The 23,021-nt window shown below is 35.8% G+C and overlaps 1 protein-coding gene across 4 annotated transcripts in view; it reads left to right on the forward strand.

The window, feature by feature from the left end:
• Positions 1-23,021, forward strand: part of LOC149786256 (trafficking protein particle complex subunit 10-like) — a 90,494-nt gene that overhangs the window by 45,162 nt on the left and 22,311 nt on the right. For 3 of the 4 annotated variants that reach the window (XR_016424902.1, XM_089976639.1, XM_089976641.1), the window contains 8 exons: positions 691-805; positions 1,367-1,449; positions 3,143-3,234; positions 6,091-6,231; positions 8,660-8,763; positions 9,737-10,266; positions 17,956-18,088; positions 19,676-19,911. Coding sequence is in view for 3 of the 4 variants with exons in the window: in XM_089976639.1 (XP_089832765.1) it covers positions 691-805; positions 1,367-1,449; positions 3,143-3,234; positions 6,091-6,231; positions 8,660-8,763; positions 9,737-10,266; positions 17,956-18,088; positions 19,676-19,911 (1,434 nt within the window). In the remaining variant the exon portion in view is untranslated. The remainder of the gene's footprint in view (positions 1-690; positions 806-1,366; positions 1,450-3,142; positions 3,235-6,090; positions 6,232-8,659; positions 8,764-9,736; positions 10,267-17,955; positions 18,089-19,675; positions 19,912-23,021) is intronic. The other variant, XM_089976640.1, reaches the window with a different exon arrangement.

Raw genomic sequence — 23,021 nt, forward strand, 5'->3', positions numbered from 1 at the left:
CATAACAGAGATGAAGATCGACACCATGGATTGTGAAATCAAATTGGCCAATGCATGCAGTTTATGGTTGGTACCATGTGGGATTTGGATGTTTTTCAGGAGATAGATAAAACAGTAGAAATAGCCACTAGATACATTGTAAAGCACTTTAAAGACTTATAATGATAGACTGGCTGTCAATGCTAAGGTGCCAAAAAATGGGCAAGTGACTGGACTTATGGACAGGACTTGGACCAGCTACTGGTAGAAATGTCTGGGTAAACCGTTATGCCATTTATTGTCAGCAAACATTCAATTATTTGATAGGTATATCATCATTAATATGAGTCAGCTTCATTTTACATGCACATTGTCCCCTTTGGTGAATTATTTTTGAAAGCATAACTGTGTGACCCCATATCTTATACTTAACTATCCACTTTTTTATCATGCCTGCTTTGGCAGAAATTAGTTATCACATTTCTTTTAATTGCTTTTTTCATGTTGACATGACAGTTTTGTTCAAGTTTTTTCATCATGTTCTAAAAGTCATATATAAGGATGGTAAAACTTTGCATGCATGCAGGTAAATATTGTTTTACTGTCTCCTTGTTTTCATTTTTATTTTTTCTAGCACTGTTTCATAGAGATATTACTGCAGTGGTTTTGTATTTACAATTGGTTACATTGGCCTTATTTTTAAATTTACAGCTAAGACTGCTTGGAGAACTGTGTGGCCTGATGCCCAACCAGACTGAGCAACCAAGTTCAGAGCAATTAAGTCGAGTCATTGACCTCACATCTGGAATGGGTATTGAAGAAATAGGTAGCTAAATATCAAACAACAGTTTAATTCATCACTGATAATTTTACACCAGTTGTATAAAATGTTCTAATTGCATATATGAAGTACTACTAATGACTTGTGAGTCACAGTAGCTTAGTCATATGCATGCTTATCTGATAGTCGGTGGGTTGCAGGTTCAGATCCTGGCCAGAGCATCATAGGATGGCTACTCTGCTGTTTCTTTTGGTTCTTTATTTAAAGATAATTATATCTGATATATAGGGTTTTATTAAAAGGCTATTATTGTTTCTGTATCATAAATGCATTACTATGTAAGATATCTCAGTTATGAACAGAGTTTGTTTGTAATTATCAATTTGTAGTATGAAACATGCTAGTCATAACTCATTTCTTGATAATGTTTTACTCTGTGTTATTTTGCATTTAATTGTTTAAAATTAATTTCTAAATAGTTGAGTTTTGAAGCATTTAATTATGTGGGTTTTTTTTTTCAAGAAGCAAAAGCACACCAATTTAAAGATGCGAAATGTTTTTAAAGGTGTCAGTTCATATTCTTTTTATTTCTTTCTTTTTTTCTAGATCCAGCTGCAACACAACCCAGACCCAGGGACAAACTGAGGGAGGCTCTGTCATCCAGGGAATCATTTCAGAAAATATATCTGGTACAAAATAATGGTCCTCTTTTTTAATTATTCAAGTGTCCTAGTTAGATATTTTTTAAATAATTTAAAAAAAAAAAAATTATTTTAGCAATGGGAATTTATAAATTGGGGCAGGCATGTTACTTATTTGTTGATATGTTACCTGAGAAGGGAAAATGTTACTTGAAATTTCCTTAAATCCAAATTTGAAAGTTCTATAGTAGGAATACACATATATATCTCTTTTCAGGATAATATGGCCAGAAGAGAATTAAGTCTCAGAGTAGAAGAAAGTTTTTGTAAGCACCACACCTGAGGCTCAAAATATTTTAAGATTTTCTAATATAATTTTCAGCATTGGGGATTTGCATGATATAGGATAGACTTTGAAAACTTTATTCTTCCAAAGTCAGCACAAAAGTCAGGGCAAGTTACACATGTCAGAGCATAAAAGTCACGGAAAGTTTCATAAGTCATAGTATGCACAAAAGTCAGGGCAAGTTAAATAAGTCATAGTATGCATAAAAATCAGGGCAAATTACATAAGTCATATTCAGCATAAAAGTCAGGGCAAGTTATATAATTCATATTCAGCATAAAAGTTACAGCAAGTTACATAAGTCATATTCAGCATAAAAGTCAGGGCAAGTTACCCAAGTCATAGTATGCATAAAATTCAGGGCAAGTTGCATAAGTCATATTATAAATAAAAGTCAGGGCAAGTTACATAAGTCATAGTATGCATGAAAGTCAGGACAAGTTACATAAATCATAGTATGCGTAAAAGTCAGGGCAAGTTACACAAGGATTAGTTTGCTTTGCAACTATTTCAACTTCTCAAGGGCTCCATGACATGAACCCTCTACCACTCTTGTATACAAGGAATACATTTTGCTAATTTAAAATTTGATGATTTAGGTTTTTGAATTGCAGAGACATTTTGCACAGATATCATTACATCCGTAAATTTAGTAATTTAAATTAGGTTGATAAATCAACATATCAAAAACACATCTCGTCAGTGACTCTGGTGGTAATATAGAGTTCAAGAAGCTTAAAGATTGGTGGGAACATGCGGTATCATAAGGAAAATTGACAAAACAGCAGCACATTTTGTCAGTGACTATAGTGATCATATAGAGTTGAAGTTTAAATATTTGTGGATTCATGACATATGATTAGGAACATATAGCATGAACACCATTTGTCAGTGAATATAGTTTTAATACAGAGTGGAAATTTAAATATTGGTGGGAACATGAGCTATGATTAGGAACCTAAAGATAAATCCTTAGGGCTGCAGAAAATATTTCATCATTAATGTTCCATAACTGGATGCCATGTAAAATAATGTCAAAGAAACCATTCTTTTCTTGCAGTGTTAATGTTTTGGAGTTGGTCTGAAAAGTTTTATAGATATACTTTTGGGGTGCTATGCTGGACCTGGACCGCCTTTCAGAGATAGGTCTACACTTAAGATATTCAGCTGGTCAATATTAAATATAATTCATTTTGGGAATCTAGATTTAAGTTTAAATCAAGTCAAAACTTTAGCTATTGAAATCCAGACCTGTAATTACATAAATTTTCACCGTTATTCTTATGTTGCTTGTATGAAATGGCCACAAACAAATTATGTTTTCAACTGGCACTTTTTGGATAAAATCACATGCCTGAAACCTGCTATTTTCAGTACCACCATTATTATTTTCAGGAACTTTCAGAACTGACCATGGGAACCTTCAAGTACATTGGAAGGTTTCGTTCTGCTAGACTTCTGGGGAAGGATCTTGCCCACTTCTACATGTATGTAACAAAATAACTGTGTGCATATATATTTTTGTGTACATGTATATTTATTCATGTTTGTGTGTTCATTCCTGAAAAGGATCTTATACTTTTGTCATGTTTGTAACAATGAGAAGCATTTATTGCTTGTACACATACATGTTTCTAAGGTAACATGCTTTGATAGTTGTACAGTCATTTGTTACAATAATGTTAGGACATACATTTAAGGGCAATAGTAAACAAGACATGCACAGCCACTTATGTCCATAGAAACTTGATCTGGTAGGAAAATATGTATAAGAGAATAGAAATGTTATATTCAATCTATTAAGCACTTTAGTGCCCTCACCTTTTTTTGTGAAAATATCAGGCTATTTGCATCATTTCTTAGTCAACAGATTTAGTTATCATTTAGAAATTCAGTTGAGCATTTTTGTATGTGTAGATTTCTTCAAGGTTTCCTATTGTCAGCATTCAGTGTACTATGATTTACATGTATGTATGGTGAAGGAGGCAGCTTCATTGTTAGTATACTGACCCAGAAACTGACCTCCTTGAAGACCTAGGCCAAATGTAGAAAGTGTCAACCCACAGATTGACAGGTCCTTGAAGACCTAGGCCAAATGTAGAAGGTGTCAACCCACAGATTGACAGGTCCTTGAAGACCTAGGCCATATGTAGAAAGTGTCACCCCACAGGTTGACAAGTCAAGTCATAGTGGTTCAAAGACTAGTGATACCTTTCAAATTATGCATACTAGATCAAGTGTTCCAACCATGTACTTTGTTTCAGATGTGCATGAACTTTTGTCCTTAAGTTTTATGTTCTATAGGCATTTGGTTCACTCTTGAAAACCTCTGTGTACAAACTATAAGCATCGTGATATTTAATAAAGATACAGTATGAGCCATTTAATTATAACTATCCATTCATTTCACTTTGTACACTGCTCCAGTGGCCTAGTGGTTAGAGCGCCTGTCTCAGACGCAGGAGGTCGTGGCTTCGATCCCTGAGCGAGTCATACCAGAGATTTACAAAAATGGTACTAACAGCTGCCTTGCTTGGTGCGTAGCATTGAGAGGTTAGTGTTAGGACTGGTCGGCCTGGTGTCAGGATAATGTGACTGGGTGGGACATCGTGCTACATGTCTGCGGCATGATACCCCAGTGTTTGACATCACTATAAACTGTCACACTGCAGACATTGTAGCGATATGACTGAAAAATTGTTAAAGCTATGTTAAAAATCCAAATCACACACACACATTTCACTTTGTCAAAAGTTATCAATGCATTTGTGTTGCAAACTTTTCAATCCTGTTGTACAGTTTTAGACCTTTATTTGTTCATTTTCTCCATTGAACACATTATATGATCACATTAATGTTAGGAATTAACTTATCTAAATCCTGGTTCCGACCCTTCCAATAAAGATGCACAATTGTTTTTTTTCTCCCATCTTTATACCATCTAACTCTTCCAAGATTCTGCTATAAGTACCTCTCTTGTCACTGATACTACCTGTTCTCTAGTTTAACTTGTGGAAATTTTAGCAAGTTGCTATTGTTTTGCTGTACTATCTTTGCTTGAAACATTTGTTGCCTTTGTTTTTGTTGTTCGTCAGTATTTTGACATATTTGTTCACCCTTATGGACTTAGTTGCCAACCATGCGATATTCACATTTTAGCTTGGACCTTATTAGCGTGGAACTTATTTCACCAACACTCATGAAAATTGGTACATAGGTACAACTCAATAAAAATAACAGCCAAATCCAAAACTACTTAATTCTGACCCAGTTTTAAAGGTAATGTCTTTTGTATTTTCAGCAATTTGTTCATTACACCCTCAATATCATAGACCCTACTTCACTTACACTTGTTAGAATTAACAGGCACATGCATCCTAGCAAGAATAATTCAGCAGTACTAAAATCATGCTTTGTATTTTCAGCTATCCATTTGTGACCTTATTTCACCTATGCTCATGAAATTTGGCACCTGGTGCTATCTCATGTAGGGTAACTCAACCATATCTTCACTAGGTCATGATTACCGGATTTTTTTAACTTCAGTGACTTTGTTATTTTCAGCTAACTGTTCATTTCTACTCAGTATCTTATACCCTATTTAACCTACACTCGTGACAATTGGTACATGGATTCAGGTCAAGAAGAATAACTCCACCATGCAGAAAGTAGGTCACTATGAAATGAAATTGGGTGGAACAGAGACATCAGACAAGTTGTCATGAGATGGATTAGTGACACTTTGCTTTAGTGGCATCCCAGTTATAGTTAGTTGCATATTTTCCATTCTATTTTGTTCCTATTTATGTAGTGGTAAACAGCACAACATGTGAAGAAAGCTTAATTTCAGTAAGAAAAATACTTTTTGAAAACCTCTGGAAGTCCTTGAAAATTTCTTGAGAAAAATGATGTGGCTGTCTGAATCACACAGTAGCTTACAGATCATAGTAATGTTCTTACACAGCAATGATTAATTTTCATTGAGCATAGGGTAATTGTTATATAAAAATTGGCAGGAATTAAAATTACTACAGTACTCATATATTTGACTGGCATTTTGTTTATCCACCTGGGCCCTGTCCAACTTGTTTACATGCATTCATTGAATTTTCTAACAATCTTGCATTACTCTGCAATACATAGCACAGCTGGCAGTTATTGATTTCAACTGTAGCATTATAACAGGATTCCCTTGTAAGAAACTGAATATTAGATAAACAGTTTAGATCTTAAGCAGATTGTTCCACCATTATATTGTATAAGTAATATAGAAAACATGTAGTTTAATTACATTCAACTGTAATGACAATTTATTACCTCTGGCCATTTCTTCCTATGTATAGGCAATTGGGAGAGCCCCAGAAGGCTGAGAACTTTCTTGTTGATGTTGAGAAGAGCTACCACCAAGAGGGGTGGTATCAGTTAGCTGAAGCTACTAGATTGGAACTTGCTAATTGCCAAAAATATATTGGGGATGTGACAAGGTAGGATGTTATCAAATGAAGGTTTTTGTAAGATTTTTCTTCCCTGTGATGGTTGTGACATAGATATCACTTAAAATTAAAAGCAGCGATTGGAATGTATTATCTAAAAGATTCAGATTTTTACACTTTTTGGAAATAAAAAAACATTATGTTGTTTGCTGCACCTTACCTGTGCTTAAAATAATTTAAACTGTTTTAAAATTCAAATTTTAAATATTTCATGGAGTTATAACTATAAACTTGAGAATGTCCATTTTACAATCTTTTCAGTTGAATGCTTTTGTTCTTTGCTATCGTCACTTTCAAAGTACCTAACACAGCTGGTTGTCAATATATAATGAGTTGGGAGTAACAGGATATACCCAGTATAATAATAGTGACCATGTGCTTTCTGTGGGTGAATTGGTACAATGGCCAGGACCATTACTAGTGTTCAATGCACATCATGATGGACTGACTCTTGGTGGCAGCCAATCACAGCTTTTCCTTGTGCTGTTAAATCAAATGGGTATTGTACCACTTATATGATAGCTTCTTTTTGGAATACATTCCACAATCACATTATCATAAAAATATAAAATATAAGCCTGCTACCTTCCAATCGAGCCATACTAATTGACACAAAATTATTTTTTGTGTCTATATCATATAGATCATTAACTCTTGCCAATTACCTCCTCCTGCTGGCACTAGTTATTGCCAGTCAAATTAATAATTATTAATGTTGTATCATGACAATACTGTCAAATTCATGATCATTAATGTTGTATCTTGACAATACTGTCAAATTCATGATTATTAATGTTGTATCATGACAATACTGTCAAATTCATGATTATCAATGTTGTATCATGACAATACTGTCAAATTCATGATCATTAATGTTGTATCTTGATAATACTGTCAAATTCATGATTATTAATGTTGTATCATGACAATACTGTCAAATTCATGATTATCAATGTTGTATCATCACAGTAGTAAAATTCGTGATTATTAATGTTGAATCTTGATAATACTGTCAAATTCATGATTATTAATGTTGTATCATGACAATACTGTCAAATTCATGATTATTAATGTTGTATCATCACAGTAGTAAAATTCGTGATTATTAATGTTGAATCTTGATAATACTGTCAAATTCATTATTATTAATGTTGTATCATGACAATACTGTCAAATTCATGATTATTAATGTTGTATCATCACAGTAGTAAAATTCGTGATTATTAATGTTGAATCTTGATAATACTGTCAAATTCATGATTATTAATGTTGTATCATGACAGTACTGTCAAATTCATTATTATTAATGTTGTATCATCACAGTAGTAAAATTCTTGATTATTAATGTTGAATCTTGATAATACTGTCAAATTCATGATTATTAATGTTGTATCATGACAATACTGTCAAATTTCATGATTATTAATGTTGTATCATCACAGTAGTAAAATCCATGATTATTAATGTTGGATCTTGATAATACTGTCAAATTTCATGATTATTAATGTTGGATCTTGATAATACTGTCAGATTTCATGATTATTAATGTTGTATCATGACAATACTGTCAAACTCATGATTATTAATGTTGTATCATCACAGTAGTAAAATCCATGATTACTAATGTTGGATCTTGATAATACTGTCAGATTTCATGATTATTTGTAATGTTGTATCTTGACCATGCTGTCAAATTTGTGATTACTAATGTTGTTTTTTGACAATACTGTTAAATGCATGATTATTAATGATGTATCATCATGGTAGTCAAATTCAGTATTATTAATTTTGTTGAAATGAGAATATTATTATTGCATTTGCATTAGAAGATGGCAAGACATAAAATAAAAGAAATACCCAAGTAGTCACCAAATTTTACCCCTTAAATAATACTGACATTTATGATTATCTAGTGGTCCAGAAAAGGGTCCCACCGTTCAGTTTTCTTTCTGGATTTGTTTTTTATTCAACTTCAGTCATTGTTCATTATTAACAAGTATTTTCTTTCATAATTCTATCATGAGCTGAAAGTTTTCTTTTCAGACCAATAACAGTTTCATTTTTTGCTGAATTCTTCATTTCTGCATGTTCCTTTTGTGAAGAAATGTAGTCAGTTACGTAAATTTGAATCACTTTTTGAGAATTATTATCAGGATTGGCAATTCTGGTGACAGCTAGTGCCAGCATAGATTAATTATTATTTTTATGACAACAGTGTCATGAACAATAATGTTTTTTTTTTATTTTAAAAAATCTTGCAATACCATGTACCATACATCAGAATGCAATTTTGCAATCAAGACAAAGTGTTTTGTATACTTTGAAGCCTTGTGTGCAGGATTTAGATCAGGAAATTATAAACATCAATCATTCCCAAGGTGTTCTTGTTTGATTACAATACTTCTGCTTTCTATTTTAGATACTTAAAAACAGCATGTCAAGTTGCAGGAAGTCAGACATTAAAATTGTCAGAAAGAGAGAAACACATGACAGAAGTCCTTAAAATTGCAGATGAGCATAAAGGTAAATTGTGTCAATGGTTAGCAATTACTAACAAAATGTTGGCAAGCAAGACTTGTGTTGTTTTTTATAACAGCGCAAACTAGAGTAAAATAATCAACAGTGGTGACAGTGTTGTTGTTGAAGGTACGGAGGAGGCAGATTGTTGTTGAGCCTGCCTTGTTGGAATTTGTACATTTGGTGTCTTTTGCCAATGTTCATCCATACATCCATCTACACTCTAGTTGATGTCATGTGCCACTGTTCATCCATACATCCATCTGCACTATAGTTGGTGTCTGTACCACTGTTCATCCACACATACATGTACATCCAAGTTGGTGTCTGTGCCAATGTTTTTCCATACATTCATTTACACCCAATATCATGCCAGTGCTAGTGTCTGCACATCTGTCCACAGCAATTAAGATGAGTCTTTGTGTTAAGTTGTTATGTGTGCCTTTTCCAGCCAAATAAAAAGGAAGGCTCAGTAAATAAGGGAATCACTTTTTTTGTGGTTTTTGTGTTTGTTTCTGAAAAAGATTTTTATTTTCTTGGTTTATCAGAGTCTGACACCCACCCACCCACCCCACCCTTTTCTGTTAGGGCAACATATGTGCCTAACATTTTTGAAGTTATTATTATGGCCAAAAAATATTTGCATGATGTTAATATTGCAATATAGTCATGTAACTATGAACAAATTAGCACCATGTAACTATGAACAAATTAGCACCATGTAACTATGAACAAAATAGCATCATGTAACTATGAACAAATTAGCACCATGTCATAAGACAAATACTTCAAAAGCTATTCATTTGCTACAATCTGAGACATAGAGAAACAAAATTTCAGAATTCTTAAGAAATTTGGTATAGTTTTGTGGAATTCCAAGATCTTGTTCTGTTCATTTTGAATTTCCACCTTATCTTTTTGGGGTTATTAAATGTCAAAATAAAAAATGTAACTGTAGTATGCTCTTTGTTTTTACCAGCAGATGAACCAGTAACCTTGCGGGCAAGCCCTTTGTTTTTCATTGTTGAGTCGACAGTACAGATCAAGGAAGAAAAAGTTTCCCTAGATGAGAAAGTGGAAGTGGAATTTTTAATTCAGAACAATTCACCTTTCAATATTTTTTGCAATAAAATCTGGCTGACATTAAAATCCTTTAAACCAGATCAAAATGTAATGGAAAAACGAGCAAAGGTGATCAACCAAAAAATTAGTGTCTTCAGAACTGGAAGTGATTCCAGTTTAGACAGACAAGTGACAAATTTTCAACCAGTCAAAAAACAGATGCCTTCATTGATAAATCTTCAGGCATCCTTTGAGGGAACAAAGAAAGGCATACCATCATTGTGTGGCATCACATGTGTCAACACACATGAACTCTTGAAGCGAGCAGATAGTGCAGGAGGGAGTGTTGGAAAACAGGAGCCAGTCAAGCTTGAGACATCTAATACTTTTTGTTTAGAGAATGTTAAACTACAACAGGCAGACAACAGGATCAGATTTATGGGTCAGGTAAGAGAATATATATATATATATATATATATATATATATATATATATATATATATATATATATATATATATATATATATCTGGTAGTGAGAAAACATTCAAGGTTTGTGGTTGTTGTAATGTATAGTTTTTTTAAACTGTTACTGTAACATATTTTTGAGGTTAACTTAATCTGCTGAGAGGAAGATTTAATATATTTTGAGACTGAAATAATGACACAAGAGAAGAAATTTATGGAAATACACAATTTATAATTTAATGAATCATTAATTTAAAAAGAAATAAAATTAAGAAAACATGAGTATTTATTATAATAAATGCTGTTATATATATATATATATATATATATATATATATATATATATATACACACACACACACACACACATCCACACACACACACACACACAAAGGGCAATAACTCTTGCTCATTACCTACTCTTGCCACCTACAGGTAGTGCCAGTTGTAAGCTTTTGTTACTGAAGTAAAAACTTTGTTCACTTTGCCTCCCAAAATCGATTGTTTGTCCATGCTATGTTTCATCAGATCCATTGAGAATTTTATTATTTTTAGATGTATTAAGGATAACTCTACAGGTGGCATACATCATTTTTAAAATTTTGACCATAATTATGTGAATTTTTGTCACCTAAGTGGACTTAGTTTCTGCATTCTCTGACCATATGGGTTTATATGGCTACATTGTAATAGAACACGTTGAAGTTTGTGAACATGCTTACTATTTATCATTCAACCCTGGTATCAGGGGTGTCTCTGGCATTTGTAACACAGTTATTTATTTCTGTTTTTTCTTCTACTTTTTAATTTCAGAATTAACTGTTACGACTATCTAAGCAAATGCAAGATTGCAAAGCTGGTGAGAAATCTCATGACTCTTGAACCGTATTTCTCTGTTTTAGTCAAGAAGTTCGATACTTGTGAGAGTTTCCACTAAATTTAACACAGCCTTGGTGGCATAAGTCCACCTGCATATCCTTTGTATGCCATTTGGGCCTGTAAATCTGGATGCATGGAGTTTATAAATGACTTGAATGAGCCATGCCATCTAGCAACACCTCAGTTTTTATGCTGTCTCAGCTGCTAACTGTACCACCCATCCGTTTGGCTCTAGATTCATACCATCAAGCCATTCCTCAGTATTAATGCTGTCTTAGATGGCAACCATACCTTTAAGCCATCAAGGACTCAATCCATACTGTTGAGTCGCACTTAAGTTTTGATGCCATATTGGCTCTTGTTCCATACGATGCACTGACCTTATGGCTTTCATTACATATTGTCCTATGCCTTGTCAAGTTGATCCAAGGAATGTTAATATTAACTGGGAACTTATTGACAGATCTGTCCATTGGCCTAACATTACCATAACATTGGCAGTACAGCTGTTTACACTGCCGTTCATATACCTGACTCCAATACTGTCTGTTTTTGTTTTCAGCCAGACATTCATAATAATTTGACGACTGCTTCCCGTGGATATGGTTAGCCATTTACTCATCATACCCTCTTGTAAGTTACTGTTACACCTTGTCTGTGTCTCTGAAATTGTATTATATGGATATCACTCCTGATCCCAACCAGAGTCTATCTTGCAAGATCACTGACCGAAGCAATTCCAAAACCTTTTTATTCTGAGTCAGCTTCCAGTGTTCTTTGCATTTCCACTGGTATGAGACCCATTCTGATGTCTGCTTTACAGATCTACCAGCATTAGACAAGAACTACTCTGCACTCAATCAGTCTTTGCCTATATCTGTATGGTGAATAAAGACATTCTGCACACCACTTTGAAAGTTGTCAGAATATGGTCTTCACATCTTCGTTGATTGCATCTCAGGCAATTTTTGAGGCTTGAAGACAAGCAATGCATGTCTCATCCTGACATTACACACCTCCCTTTTGATTACCTCTGTTGTTTGGTGGCTGTTGTTGTTGTTGTTGTTGTGGGGTTTAACGCCATTTTTCAGCACACGATAGGCTATGCATGGTGGCCAGTATTAATGGTGGAGGAAGAACCCGGAAGAACCCCGGGAAGAACCACCGACCCACGAGAAGCTACTGGCATGCTTTCTCACATATCCACATTTGCTGAATCCTGAACTCAAACCCACGCAGACAGAGGTGAGATGGCAGTGATCCGTAACGGAGAGTGCTTTAGACCACTCGGCCACTCGGGGCCCCTTGTTTGGTGGCAAGATAGAGGAATTGTGGAGGCAGTCAGACCAAGAACTGTACTTCCATCTCTGTGTGCATCAACTTTCATGTTATACATCATCTACAGTTCACCCTCAATGATATGTTGACCGAAGACAAAAGAGATACACAGGATCATTTGCTGTACTACCCAAAAGCCACCCATAATCCAGTACAAGAAGACAATCTGCCATTAAGTTGCGGAGGCAGTCATATCAACAGGAATAGGAAACAAAGTTTCTTTGCCTCTATTCCTCATATCTCTTGCCATTCGTTTGTGTCAAAGAATCCATTTCCAGCATGAAATTGATCACAACCAGGAGGTTTCTGTAACTCCTCACATTGTTTTATGGAGCAGCAGATCTTATCCCACTGTGTCGCTTCTGCATGTGTCCTTTGCAGATGAAAAGGTGCACCTCTTCCATGCTGCATGATTACAGGTTCAGTGTAATGAGTGAGATAGTATCATTCCTAGACCATTGATGTAAACAAGGTTGGCTCATGACAGGAATACCTCGTGAACAACTGCACCCGGATTTGAACATGTGTACAGATGAAGTCACCTGTGGTTGTGGAACCCATCAGTTACTGGACATTGACCACTTTGAACGACCAGTTAGGTGTGGAGGACACAGGTCTGTACATCAGACTCTTGGAGACGAATGCTATCATCAAAGCCTTCTGTTTTTGGAATGACCATCTTCAGAACATGATGATGCTCATCATGTCAGACATCTCAGTGGTGGGGACATACCTCCTTGAACAGGGTGGTACCAAATCAACCCAAAACAACATTGACATCCAAATAAGGCATTCTCAGCAGACTAATTGTCTTGGCTGATTCTCTATCAAGAAGAGAACAGATTCTCCATACAGAATGGTCCCTCCATCCGTGTCTTTCATCAGATTTGCCAGCTATTGGAACATCCAGTGAGTGATCTTTTTACAACCAGGTGGAATCACAAACTGTCCACCTGTTTCCCCAGTACCAGACCCTGAGCCTTTGTCAGTGTGTGCTCTTTGTTTAGTTGGGAGGGTCTTTGGGCCTTTGACTACCTCCCAACAATTTTGAGGGGCCAGAAATGCAATGAGACAAATTCTTGAACAAATGATAGATATACCTTGGAAGATTCCAGCTAGGTTGAATCTTCTCAAACAGCCTTGTATGCTTATGTTCCATCCTTGCCCAAACCATCGGATCCTTCATGCTGGGCTCTTGTCTGGAGTGCCTTTTGCAGAAACAATTCAACCCTTCAGTTGTGGAAAGAACTGCATGAGCTAGAAAGCTCTCCACTTCAAACATCTGTGAAGGGAATTAGCTCATTTTCAGTGAATGTTGCAGATTCAGAATCATTGTCCTTTTGAGTGCATCTGTCCCACAAGTTGCAGACTCCTTTCTTTGGCTGTTAAGGAGAAATTTCTGCACTGATTACAATTAAGGGCTACCATTCTATGATATCAGACACATTCTGTCATCATGGCCATAATGATCTTGGTCATAACAAAGACCTCTCTAACTTCTTGTCCAACTTTGACTTGCATCAGCTTAAATCACTCATTTTGTTTCCTAAGTGGAATCATTCCTGATTTCTGATTTGGTTATAGCCTTTATCCATGACCTCACTGAAGCTCCTTTCATACAAAACCTGTTTTCTAATAGCACTAGCTTTAGCATGCAGTTTCAGTGAATTACATGCCCTCTTTGTCGACCCAGCCTACCTGCAAATCAGATGGCTCAAGAGGTTTTCAAAAGGGACCTGATACATTCAGACTTTATTTAAAGCAGACTGAGCTAGTTCATGGAGCTCAAAGATGCCTCTTTCTCCTGTTCAAGCCCTCTCATTACGGCTGAAATGTATAATATGACATACACTGACAAATCTATAAAATGGAGTTGCCACATGAAGATCTCTGCTCATGAAATAAGAGCAATCTATGTAAGCCATGCCTTCAACCATAATATCTCTATCAAAGATATTGTCAGGTCCATCAGTTGACATGCACAGTCAACTTTCTAGAGTTGTTGTCAATGGGACTTGGCTCCACATTGACACACTCTGGATCTGGTAGGCCCAGTTTCAGTTGCACAAGCAGTGACCAGACTCAACTGACATCAACACAATGAGCACCCTGCCCACCTTTCACTGGATTCACTCAGAAATTGTATGATATAAACCCCATCATCTCCAGTTGAACTGGTTGCAATTAAGAGAGTGGGTTAACCTTTAAATGGGAAATCCAGTATTCTCCCCTCAGAGGTGACCCAAGGTATAGGTTGGATACTCAACATTCCCTCTGCCTATTACCTATTCCCCAAAAATTGGTGTGATTCGGGAACAAATTCAAAGAAAAAAGCGTATCTTTCAGTAAATTATGTTTTTCTCTTTTAATACAATACCCAAGGAGCTAAAAAATATCTGCCTACCTAATTAATGATTGGGCAAAGCGATTTCCCTTGATATAGGGATTGGCTGCAAAACCCATGAATATCTCACTGTTACTACTTCTGCTCATGCCAAGAAGCACACTCTGACCATGAGAGAACTCGTAAAAGCCAGAATTAACACAGATAAAAGTTAAAAGGGCTCTCACTTCACAAGGAAAATATACTTCATCTATATTTCCAACTTGTCTCTATTTCTGTCCAACAAAGTTCTGCCTTTATAATTTTAGTCACACTTTGTTGCCTTTGCACATTTAATTGTACTTAGTTACTTGCACTGGTAACCTGTGTGACTTCACAAATAAGTTCATGCTCTAATTTTAGAATTTTAATATGCAAATCCCTGAGACCTTTTGAAAACTCTTAGTATATGTATAATTCTATAATGACTGGCTGCATATAGGTGAGTTTAGTCTGGTATTGCATTTTGCATCTGGATGCCATGCTTTATTCATTTAGCTATATGGTCATCCTTGACCCTCTTACAGGTAGTATTGTGAATTAATTTGGTAAAATTTGTTTAGTGCTGTCCCGATAACTCTATAAGGCATAGCTCTGCACTAACTTTCTGTTCAATAATAAAAGGCCCGTGCAGAGCTTCATGTGTTTAGACAGATTAGACTATGGGCAATGCACAGAAACACATGACTAAGGACTAAGACACTATAAGCCTACATGCTGATATGTCCTCAGTGTAGAATTTTTGGTGGATAATGGAAATAAATCAACAAAGGCTGCCCAGTTACAAAACACTGGAAATCTACATGATCAGAGACAACCCCAGCACCTCTGTCACCACCATAGGACTCCTCATTGATGGCTACACCTCTAGGCCTTGCCTCCTCAGTGTTCCACTCTTCAGCTCCTGATGATAAACAGTGAGCAAATGAACAAAACTCTGTCCTTTCACTCCACCAATACACAGACCGGTCACATGGATCAACATCCCATAACCCATCCCAACATTATGACTTCGATGATGTTCTTCCTACAAACATGGCCTATTTCCATTTTGAAAGTCCTGGGTCCACTACAAGGGATCTTCAGGAACAAGACCTCAACACAGTAATTTCCCAGAAATCAATCTGTCATCCAGACTGTTGAACCCAGTGTATACAGGCAATTAGACCAGTCTAACCCATATATGGCCTCACTGCACTCTCCATCTATGATGTTGAGTTTAGTACCTAAGCCTCCAACAGATGCCATCTCTCAGCCCTTGGTCAGTAGAAGGCACTCTTTAAACAGTGACTAATTGGAAATCACCTTTTTCACCTTTTCCCTCAGGAGTTCTGCCCTCCTCCTCCTTCCTGAACCAGAGCTCCAGCATATGTTGATGTTATCATGAAAAAAGGAGAATCCAACTTCAAATGTCTTCTACAGTCTGGCAGAATCTCAGACATTTTGAATGGTTTACATCAGTATCGACTGTTTCATTTTCTGACAAAACGTCTTTCATCAACTTTTCGTTGGCAGTTCTACTATTGCCATACACCAGCTTTTCATTCAGAAACCCCAACAGTTGTCATGGAGATGACTAAACCATACTTGATTTGTATGGATCAGACATCTTTGAGTGACACTTAATAATTGTTTCTGCAATGTGGCAGCTTTGTGGTCTGTGTTGGACTTGGTATTGATGACTATCTTCCAACAGGCAGAACAGAGCTCATCTTTTTCTCTGGATTCCACAGTACATGCATATGATTTACTCTCCAGAATGCCCTGGATTTTGAATAGAGCTGCTCAACATACTTTAGCTAATGCCATCACAGCAGCTGTGAATGATGGAACAAGATGTTCTGCTCTCCATCTTCCTTAAGAATCATCATAAGGCAAGGCTAAGATCACAGCCGTTATCTTCTAATCTCCTTTTTAACATCCAGATCAACAAAACACACAAACAAGCCAAAAAGGAGACCCCTTAACCACGCCTCCGATACAGGGACATTTCGAGAAACTATCAAAAAGAACTAAGGGATATGACGTGAACATAAACCTCAGACAAGTTGTCCTGTCATAGTTCCTCCTGTCATTTAGTTTCTCCTCAAATACTTCCTGATCACATTACTTTAATATCCTCCCCACAATGCTCTATTCAGCTCCAAACTAGTGCCACATGTAGGTTTCAAGGGGAGGTAATGGGCAAGAGTTATATAGAATTCTCATCTTTCAGAGGGTTGGTTTTGAAAGGTAGTTGAGCTTGTATTTCTAACATTAATGTGATCAGGTGAGTATTCTATGAGAAACATAATTTAATGAAAGATTGTCTTTGTAGTCGGTAGTTAATTTTGTGGACTTGCAAAGGGTTCCTATTGTTTACACAAAGAATAAGTACTCCTATGGCATTTAAGTTCATTGTTGGTATTTGCAGTTTCTATTACAATCCTAACAGTGTGTAAATATCTTATTACAGTTTCATTTTGTTGGAGTAATGGCTATAGTTTTTGTACCCAGCTACAAACAACACGGCAATATACAGTTTGTTTTTACCTATGCAAACAGTACTGGTCATAACCTTCCGTCCTTTTTGAATGTGGGCAGACATTAAACATGGGATTCACACAGTATGCTACAAATATAGCAGAATCACTCAGATTTGTGTTACATTTACAGCATGGAAAGAGTTTGCAATTAAACAACATTTTGAACTATTGAAATAGACTCTTTCATAAATGGTAAATCCTAACCCAGTGTCATGTACATTATAGGTGGTATGATTCAAACGTCATTGATGCTTTCAAGCATCAGAGTGATACTGAAGAATAACTTTTGGATCCACTTCCATGATGTATTTCTATGAGTAACAACATCAAAAATTATGATATCAGTTATGTATCAGATAATTATTGAAGTTAATCCATATATCCAGATGGACCACTTTGAACAAATGATACAAGAATCTGTCTTTCAGTTCGAATGGCAAGACATAGCATTTCATTAAGTCTTTGTTGATTTTGTGATCGTTTTATTATATCATCAGCCTGTCAGTATTTTCTTTGCATTATGTTGTGTTTTTTTTTTTTCACAGGCAAATGAAGCAGGTACTTTCAAACTGCAGCAACTTGGGATTCAAATTCAAGGATTGGAGTTTCTTAAGGACCTTGATGTAGAAAATTATTTAACTGTTGGCACTGAAGAACCATATTGTTCAATAGAACCAGGTAAACTGAATTTTTACCAGCCTTAAATTGGGGTATCACTAATAGTTTCAACAATACAAACAGTCTCCATTTTCTGAAATATTTTTAGTACATGTATGACATTAATAGTTTGAAACTGATAATTGTCTTTTCTTGGGGTCAGATTGCATTGATAGATAGTCTTGCTTTGAAACATAGCATGATAATCTGCTTTTCTTCTTTTCCTCCACCACCTTCTTCTTACAATAGAAATCTGTTTTATTGATTAAAAATGCAGTTAAACGTTGATTATTCTAGTGCTGAAAATTCACATAACCAAATAATACATGGACATAGCAATTACTCTTTACATCACAGTTTTGACTATCTCAGCTTCCTGATATCCAACCAATTTTAGGCCCCTTTTTGATTCTCATGTGTTTATATTTTCAGTAGAATCTTGATCTTTGAATTTTGCTTCATTCTGGGTTTTTTTTCCTGAACAAAATAGTTAAAATAAATGTATCTTTGCAAGCTCTTCTGGAGACAGATTTGGAACTCTTGAGAGATATATTAATGACTCAATTATATTAAACCAAGGGGTCATAATGTGTGGGCAATGATGCTGCTTTGTTGAGTTCCTGGTCACAAAATATAATCATTGTGTGAATTACGGGGTTACCCAATCCCACATCTGTACACAAGCTCAATCACTTTCCTTACATTCCTTGATGAAAAATTGTGGATTATACAAAAAGGTGCCCCATAGGATTAGTATAGCAACAAATGACAAAAACTCCATGGACAGTTTGGGATAATTAGAAAGAGGTTATAAATTTGGTTATATTAAATGAGTTGGAGTAAACTTAGAAATATGATTTAAATGCTGATTACTATAAGTTGGAAAATAAACCAACAGACAAATAAATGACAGCCATGACATCATGGATGTGATGAATTCATAAAAGAAAAGGAAAATCAGGGATGCAGAAATCAAAATGCTGTTTTCATATTTGGTGAAGTAGGATAAGTGTCATGTGAGGTAAGGTGGAGCAATGGAGGTCAAATGCTCCACACTGAAAAAACAGCCCTTCATATAAGATAGTGTGAGAAAGAGAGCAGTTTGTGATGAAAAACTCTCGTCAAGATGTTTTGCTGGATGTGCCAAATGTCAGTGAATACTTTTCTGTGTATGGCCTCTTATTTTCTATGGATGCATTTAACTGTTCACTGAAAAGAAACCTCAGTGATATATGTGTATATACAGCAAAACCATTTTTGACACTCCATCAAAAGGATACCTGCTCACAAAGATCCATGTATGACCTGTTTCAGCTACATCTGTAACCTGTGCAAAGGAGACACTTGTATAAAAAGATATATTGATGTTATCCCATGAATGACCTTTGTTGGAAGGTTTTATCATAATGTGAAACTGTTTATCCATGCTTTGTTTTGCTGAATGTGTCACTATGAGAACAATTGTTTCTTTTATTGTTCTTTAAAACATTTGTTTTTGAGTTTCTTTATAAAAGTGTCTGGATGAATAAAGTTTCACTGTAAATGATTTGGTTTCTGGCAGAATTATAACGATAATTTTCTAACAACTCGTTGAAATCTGTTTCCCAGAGAAAATTCTAGCAGGCGTTTCACAGGAGGTTGTGGTCACCCTACATACAGGGAGTTACTCCATACCCAGCACAAATAAGCTTGTGGTCAGGGAGTCACCTGACATCACTGTGGATACTGGTAGCCATGACAATAGTGTTGTTTTGGAGAAAACCCCTAAGGAGGCCAGCACAAAGTTGAAAATGACCATATTCATGGCAACAAGAGCTGATGGACCTGAAATTACAGAGAACAAGGTATTTTGCCAATCATTAAGTACATGTAAAGAAGAAGTCTGTTTATTCTGATTTGTTACCCATTTAGACAGCATCATTCTGCACTATCTACATTTTTGTGGAAGTCATTTCTCTGCTATGTTCAGATCAATTTATAACATCATACTTTAATACAGTTGTAGTGAAATTATTCATTAATTGCTCTTTTGTTTATATATAACTGATTTTAACTTCACCAGTAAGTGACCAAATGAGTTTATGGATTTGTTTGTCATTAGTTGTTCATCCATCCATTAGCACAAGGTTGTTATTCCTATGCTTCCTAAACTACTTGAAGGATCGCCAGTAAAACTTTACACACACTCATCCCATAGTCTGGTTGGTCCTAAAAGAAAGTGGCACTGTCTGAGCATCCAATCAGGCTGCCACAGCAACCATCTTGAAATCTTATCACTAATACTGCTGAATGGATGGTCATAGCAACATGGGCTCCAGCATGGTCACCGTGGTAGCCATCTTGAAAATCTTGTTATTGTTATGCCTTCTGAATGGAAAGTTATATAGACCTGAAGTTTTCACCAGAAGACTCTTGGTATCTAAATGAAAATGGTCCTAATCTGATATCTAATATGGCCACCAGAGCAACCGTCTTGAAAACATTGTTATTGCTGCCACTGATGAATGGATTACTAAATGACTTCTTGTGATGTCTAGTTGGTCATAAATGAAAATGGTGCTGCACAGACATCTAATATAGCTGTCACAGTTGTTATCTTGAAAATCTTATTTTTACTACTCCTGAATGAATTGTCACATCAGCTTAAAGTCTTCACTGAAAGACTACTTGTGATGTCTAGTTGTTTGTAAATGAAATTTTTTTTACGATCTAGCTTCCTGTATGACTGCCACATTGGCCATCTTCAAAATCTTGTTATTACTACTCTAGAATGAATTGTCATATCAGCATGGGGTTTTCACTGAAAGACTTCTTATGATGTCTAGCTGTTTGGAAATAAAAATTGTTCTCATCTGACTTCCAATATGACTGCCACAATGGCTTGTTATAGCCACAGTTTTAAATGGCCGGTAATATCAATATTGTGCTCTCACCAAATGATTTCTGATAATGTCTACTTGGTCCTAAATTGAAATAGTGCCAAGCTGATATCCATTATGGCCACAATGGCAGCCATCATGAAAATCTTGTTATTGTTACTTCTTCAAAACAGAAAGAATATCATGATGGAGTTTCCACCAAAAGACTTCTTATGGGCAATCTGTCATCCATAGCAGCCAGTATGAAAATCTTACTATTGCTGAAGCATATCAAAGTGTTTCTTTTCTTGAATTCCTGGAAGTTCTTTTTGGCCACTAGAACATCAGTCTCATGAAGAGACTTGTTTTCATTAATGATGTTGCGAGTTCGATGCAACATGGATTGGTTTGAAACAATAATCAAATTTTCATGCATGTTTTGATTGTTTAAAGAACAAGTAAAATAAGACAATGGGCAAGAAAAGTAATCACAGAAATTTGGCTGAACTGGGGTACTTTAAACCTGAGGGTTAACTGTATAATTTAGAACACCTCCCATCAGTGTATATTATAGTTGTGCCTCGGAACCCCATAACTACTGATATGCCAGTCAAAAGGCATAGCATATTATGTTGTGATGTTCCTCCATCCATCTGTATGTTACCAATTTGGTTTCTGCACAATAACTGTAGTTGTCCACCATCCACATTTACCAAACTTTGTGGATGAATTGCACATTGGCTAAGTTAAAATGTAATTGATTTCTGGCACAAAAGCTTGAAGTTCAAGGTCAGTTGTGACAGAAAAAAAAACAACGGTTTCTACAAGGAACTTGAATTCTCCACCATATACAACTACCACACTTTGTGGATAATTTGCACTTAATATAAGAAAAAACCTTATTGATGTTGTAGTTCAGAGGTCAAGTTCACAGTGAAAATGAGATGATGGTTTCTATATAAAAACATTGGTTCTACATGTCATACCTCAACCAAATTTTGTGGATGACTTGGTATAGAGAAGGCTATTGATTTGGTTGTCAAAAGTTAAAAGGTTATGGTCACGGACTTGGAGAAGAAAAATGGTTTTCACATAGTAATATTAGTTTTGCATCACAGACCTGGCCCAATTATTGTGGATGGTATGAACAAAAGAGTGAGTAAGAAGGCTATTGATTATGGAGTCAGTTGGGAATGGTCAAAATCTCTGACTTAAAGAAGATAAATGGTTTCTGTGAAACATTTTAAGTTATGTACTTTAAAGACTTGAAACCCCTTGACAACATCCCAAAGTGTGTCTCAATCCTGCAGTTGGCTAGCTTTGTTCTCTGTCTTTTTTTTAAAGAGAAAAGTTAGCTTTAGTTGCTATATCAGATATATTCAGGCATCATGGTGGAGTGGATATTGGTCAAGATAATTATTTATCATATCTTTTAGCCAATTTTGACTCAGATAGGCATAAACCTCATACCCTGTTGTTGAAGTGGCATCTTTCACAGGTTCTAACATGGCTCAATTCAGTTGAGTTTGAACATTTAGCCAGAACCTGCTACTATGATACAAAACATGTTTTCCAATATTTCTAGCTTTAGCATGCACTGTGAGATTTATGCCAGTTCAGTTTGGATCAGATTGTTCTGAAGTCCTAATGACAATAGAACTAATGGCAAGCAAAAAGGCTATAGTCGGCAATGAAAAAATGCTCATCCATTGACGTGCCTCCACCAATAGGTCTGGGAATACCTCTTTCTTCTGGTGAAGCCTAGAAAAGAGGATGTAGATATGTAAGCTCTTACATAATGCCTTGAGTGGGTAATTCATTAGCATATTCTGAAATCAGAAGATTAGATATGAGATCACAACTCATTAAATCAGAGCCTCACTTTCAAATGGAACATTTCAATCAGAGACAGAACAGAAGGTGTTGGATGGCAGTTATGGTCAACTTTCTGGAGCTTTTACCAACATGATCTTGCTTTGCAAAGACAAAAAATTGAATTGGATAGGTCATGTGACTGTAGCTCAGACTGTCACCAGACCAGTTTTTTTTAAGTTAGCACAACCTTACCATGGTTGCAAAATAGCACTTTCACTGGA

This window comes from Sinohyriopsis cumingii, chromosome 12 (genome assembly GCF_028554795.1).
Source record: "Sinohyriopsis cumingii isolate HCF-2022 chromosome 12, ASM2855479v2, whole genome shotgun sequence".
NCBI classification, from domain to species: Eukaryota; Metazoa; Mollusca; class Bivalvia; order Unionida; family Unionidae; genus Sinohyriopsis; species Sinohyriopsis cumingii.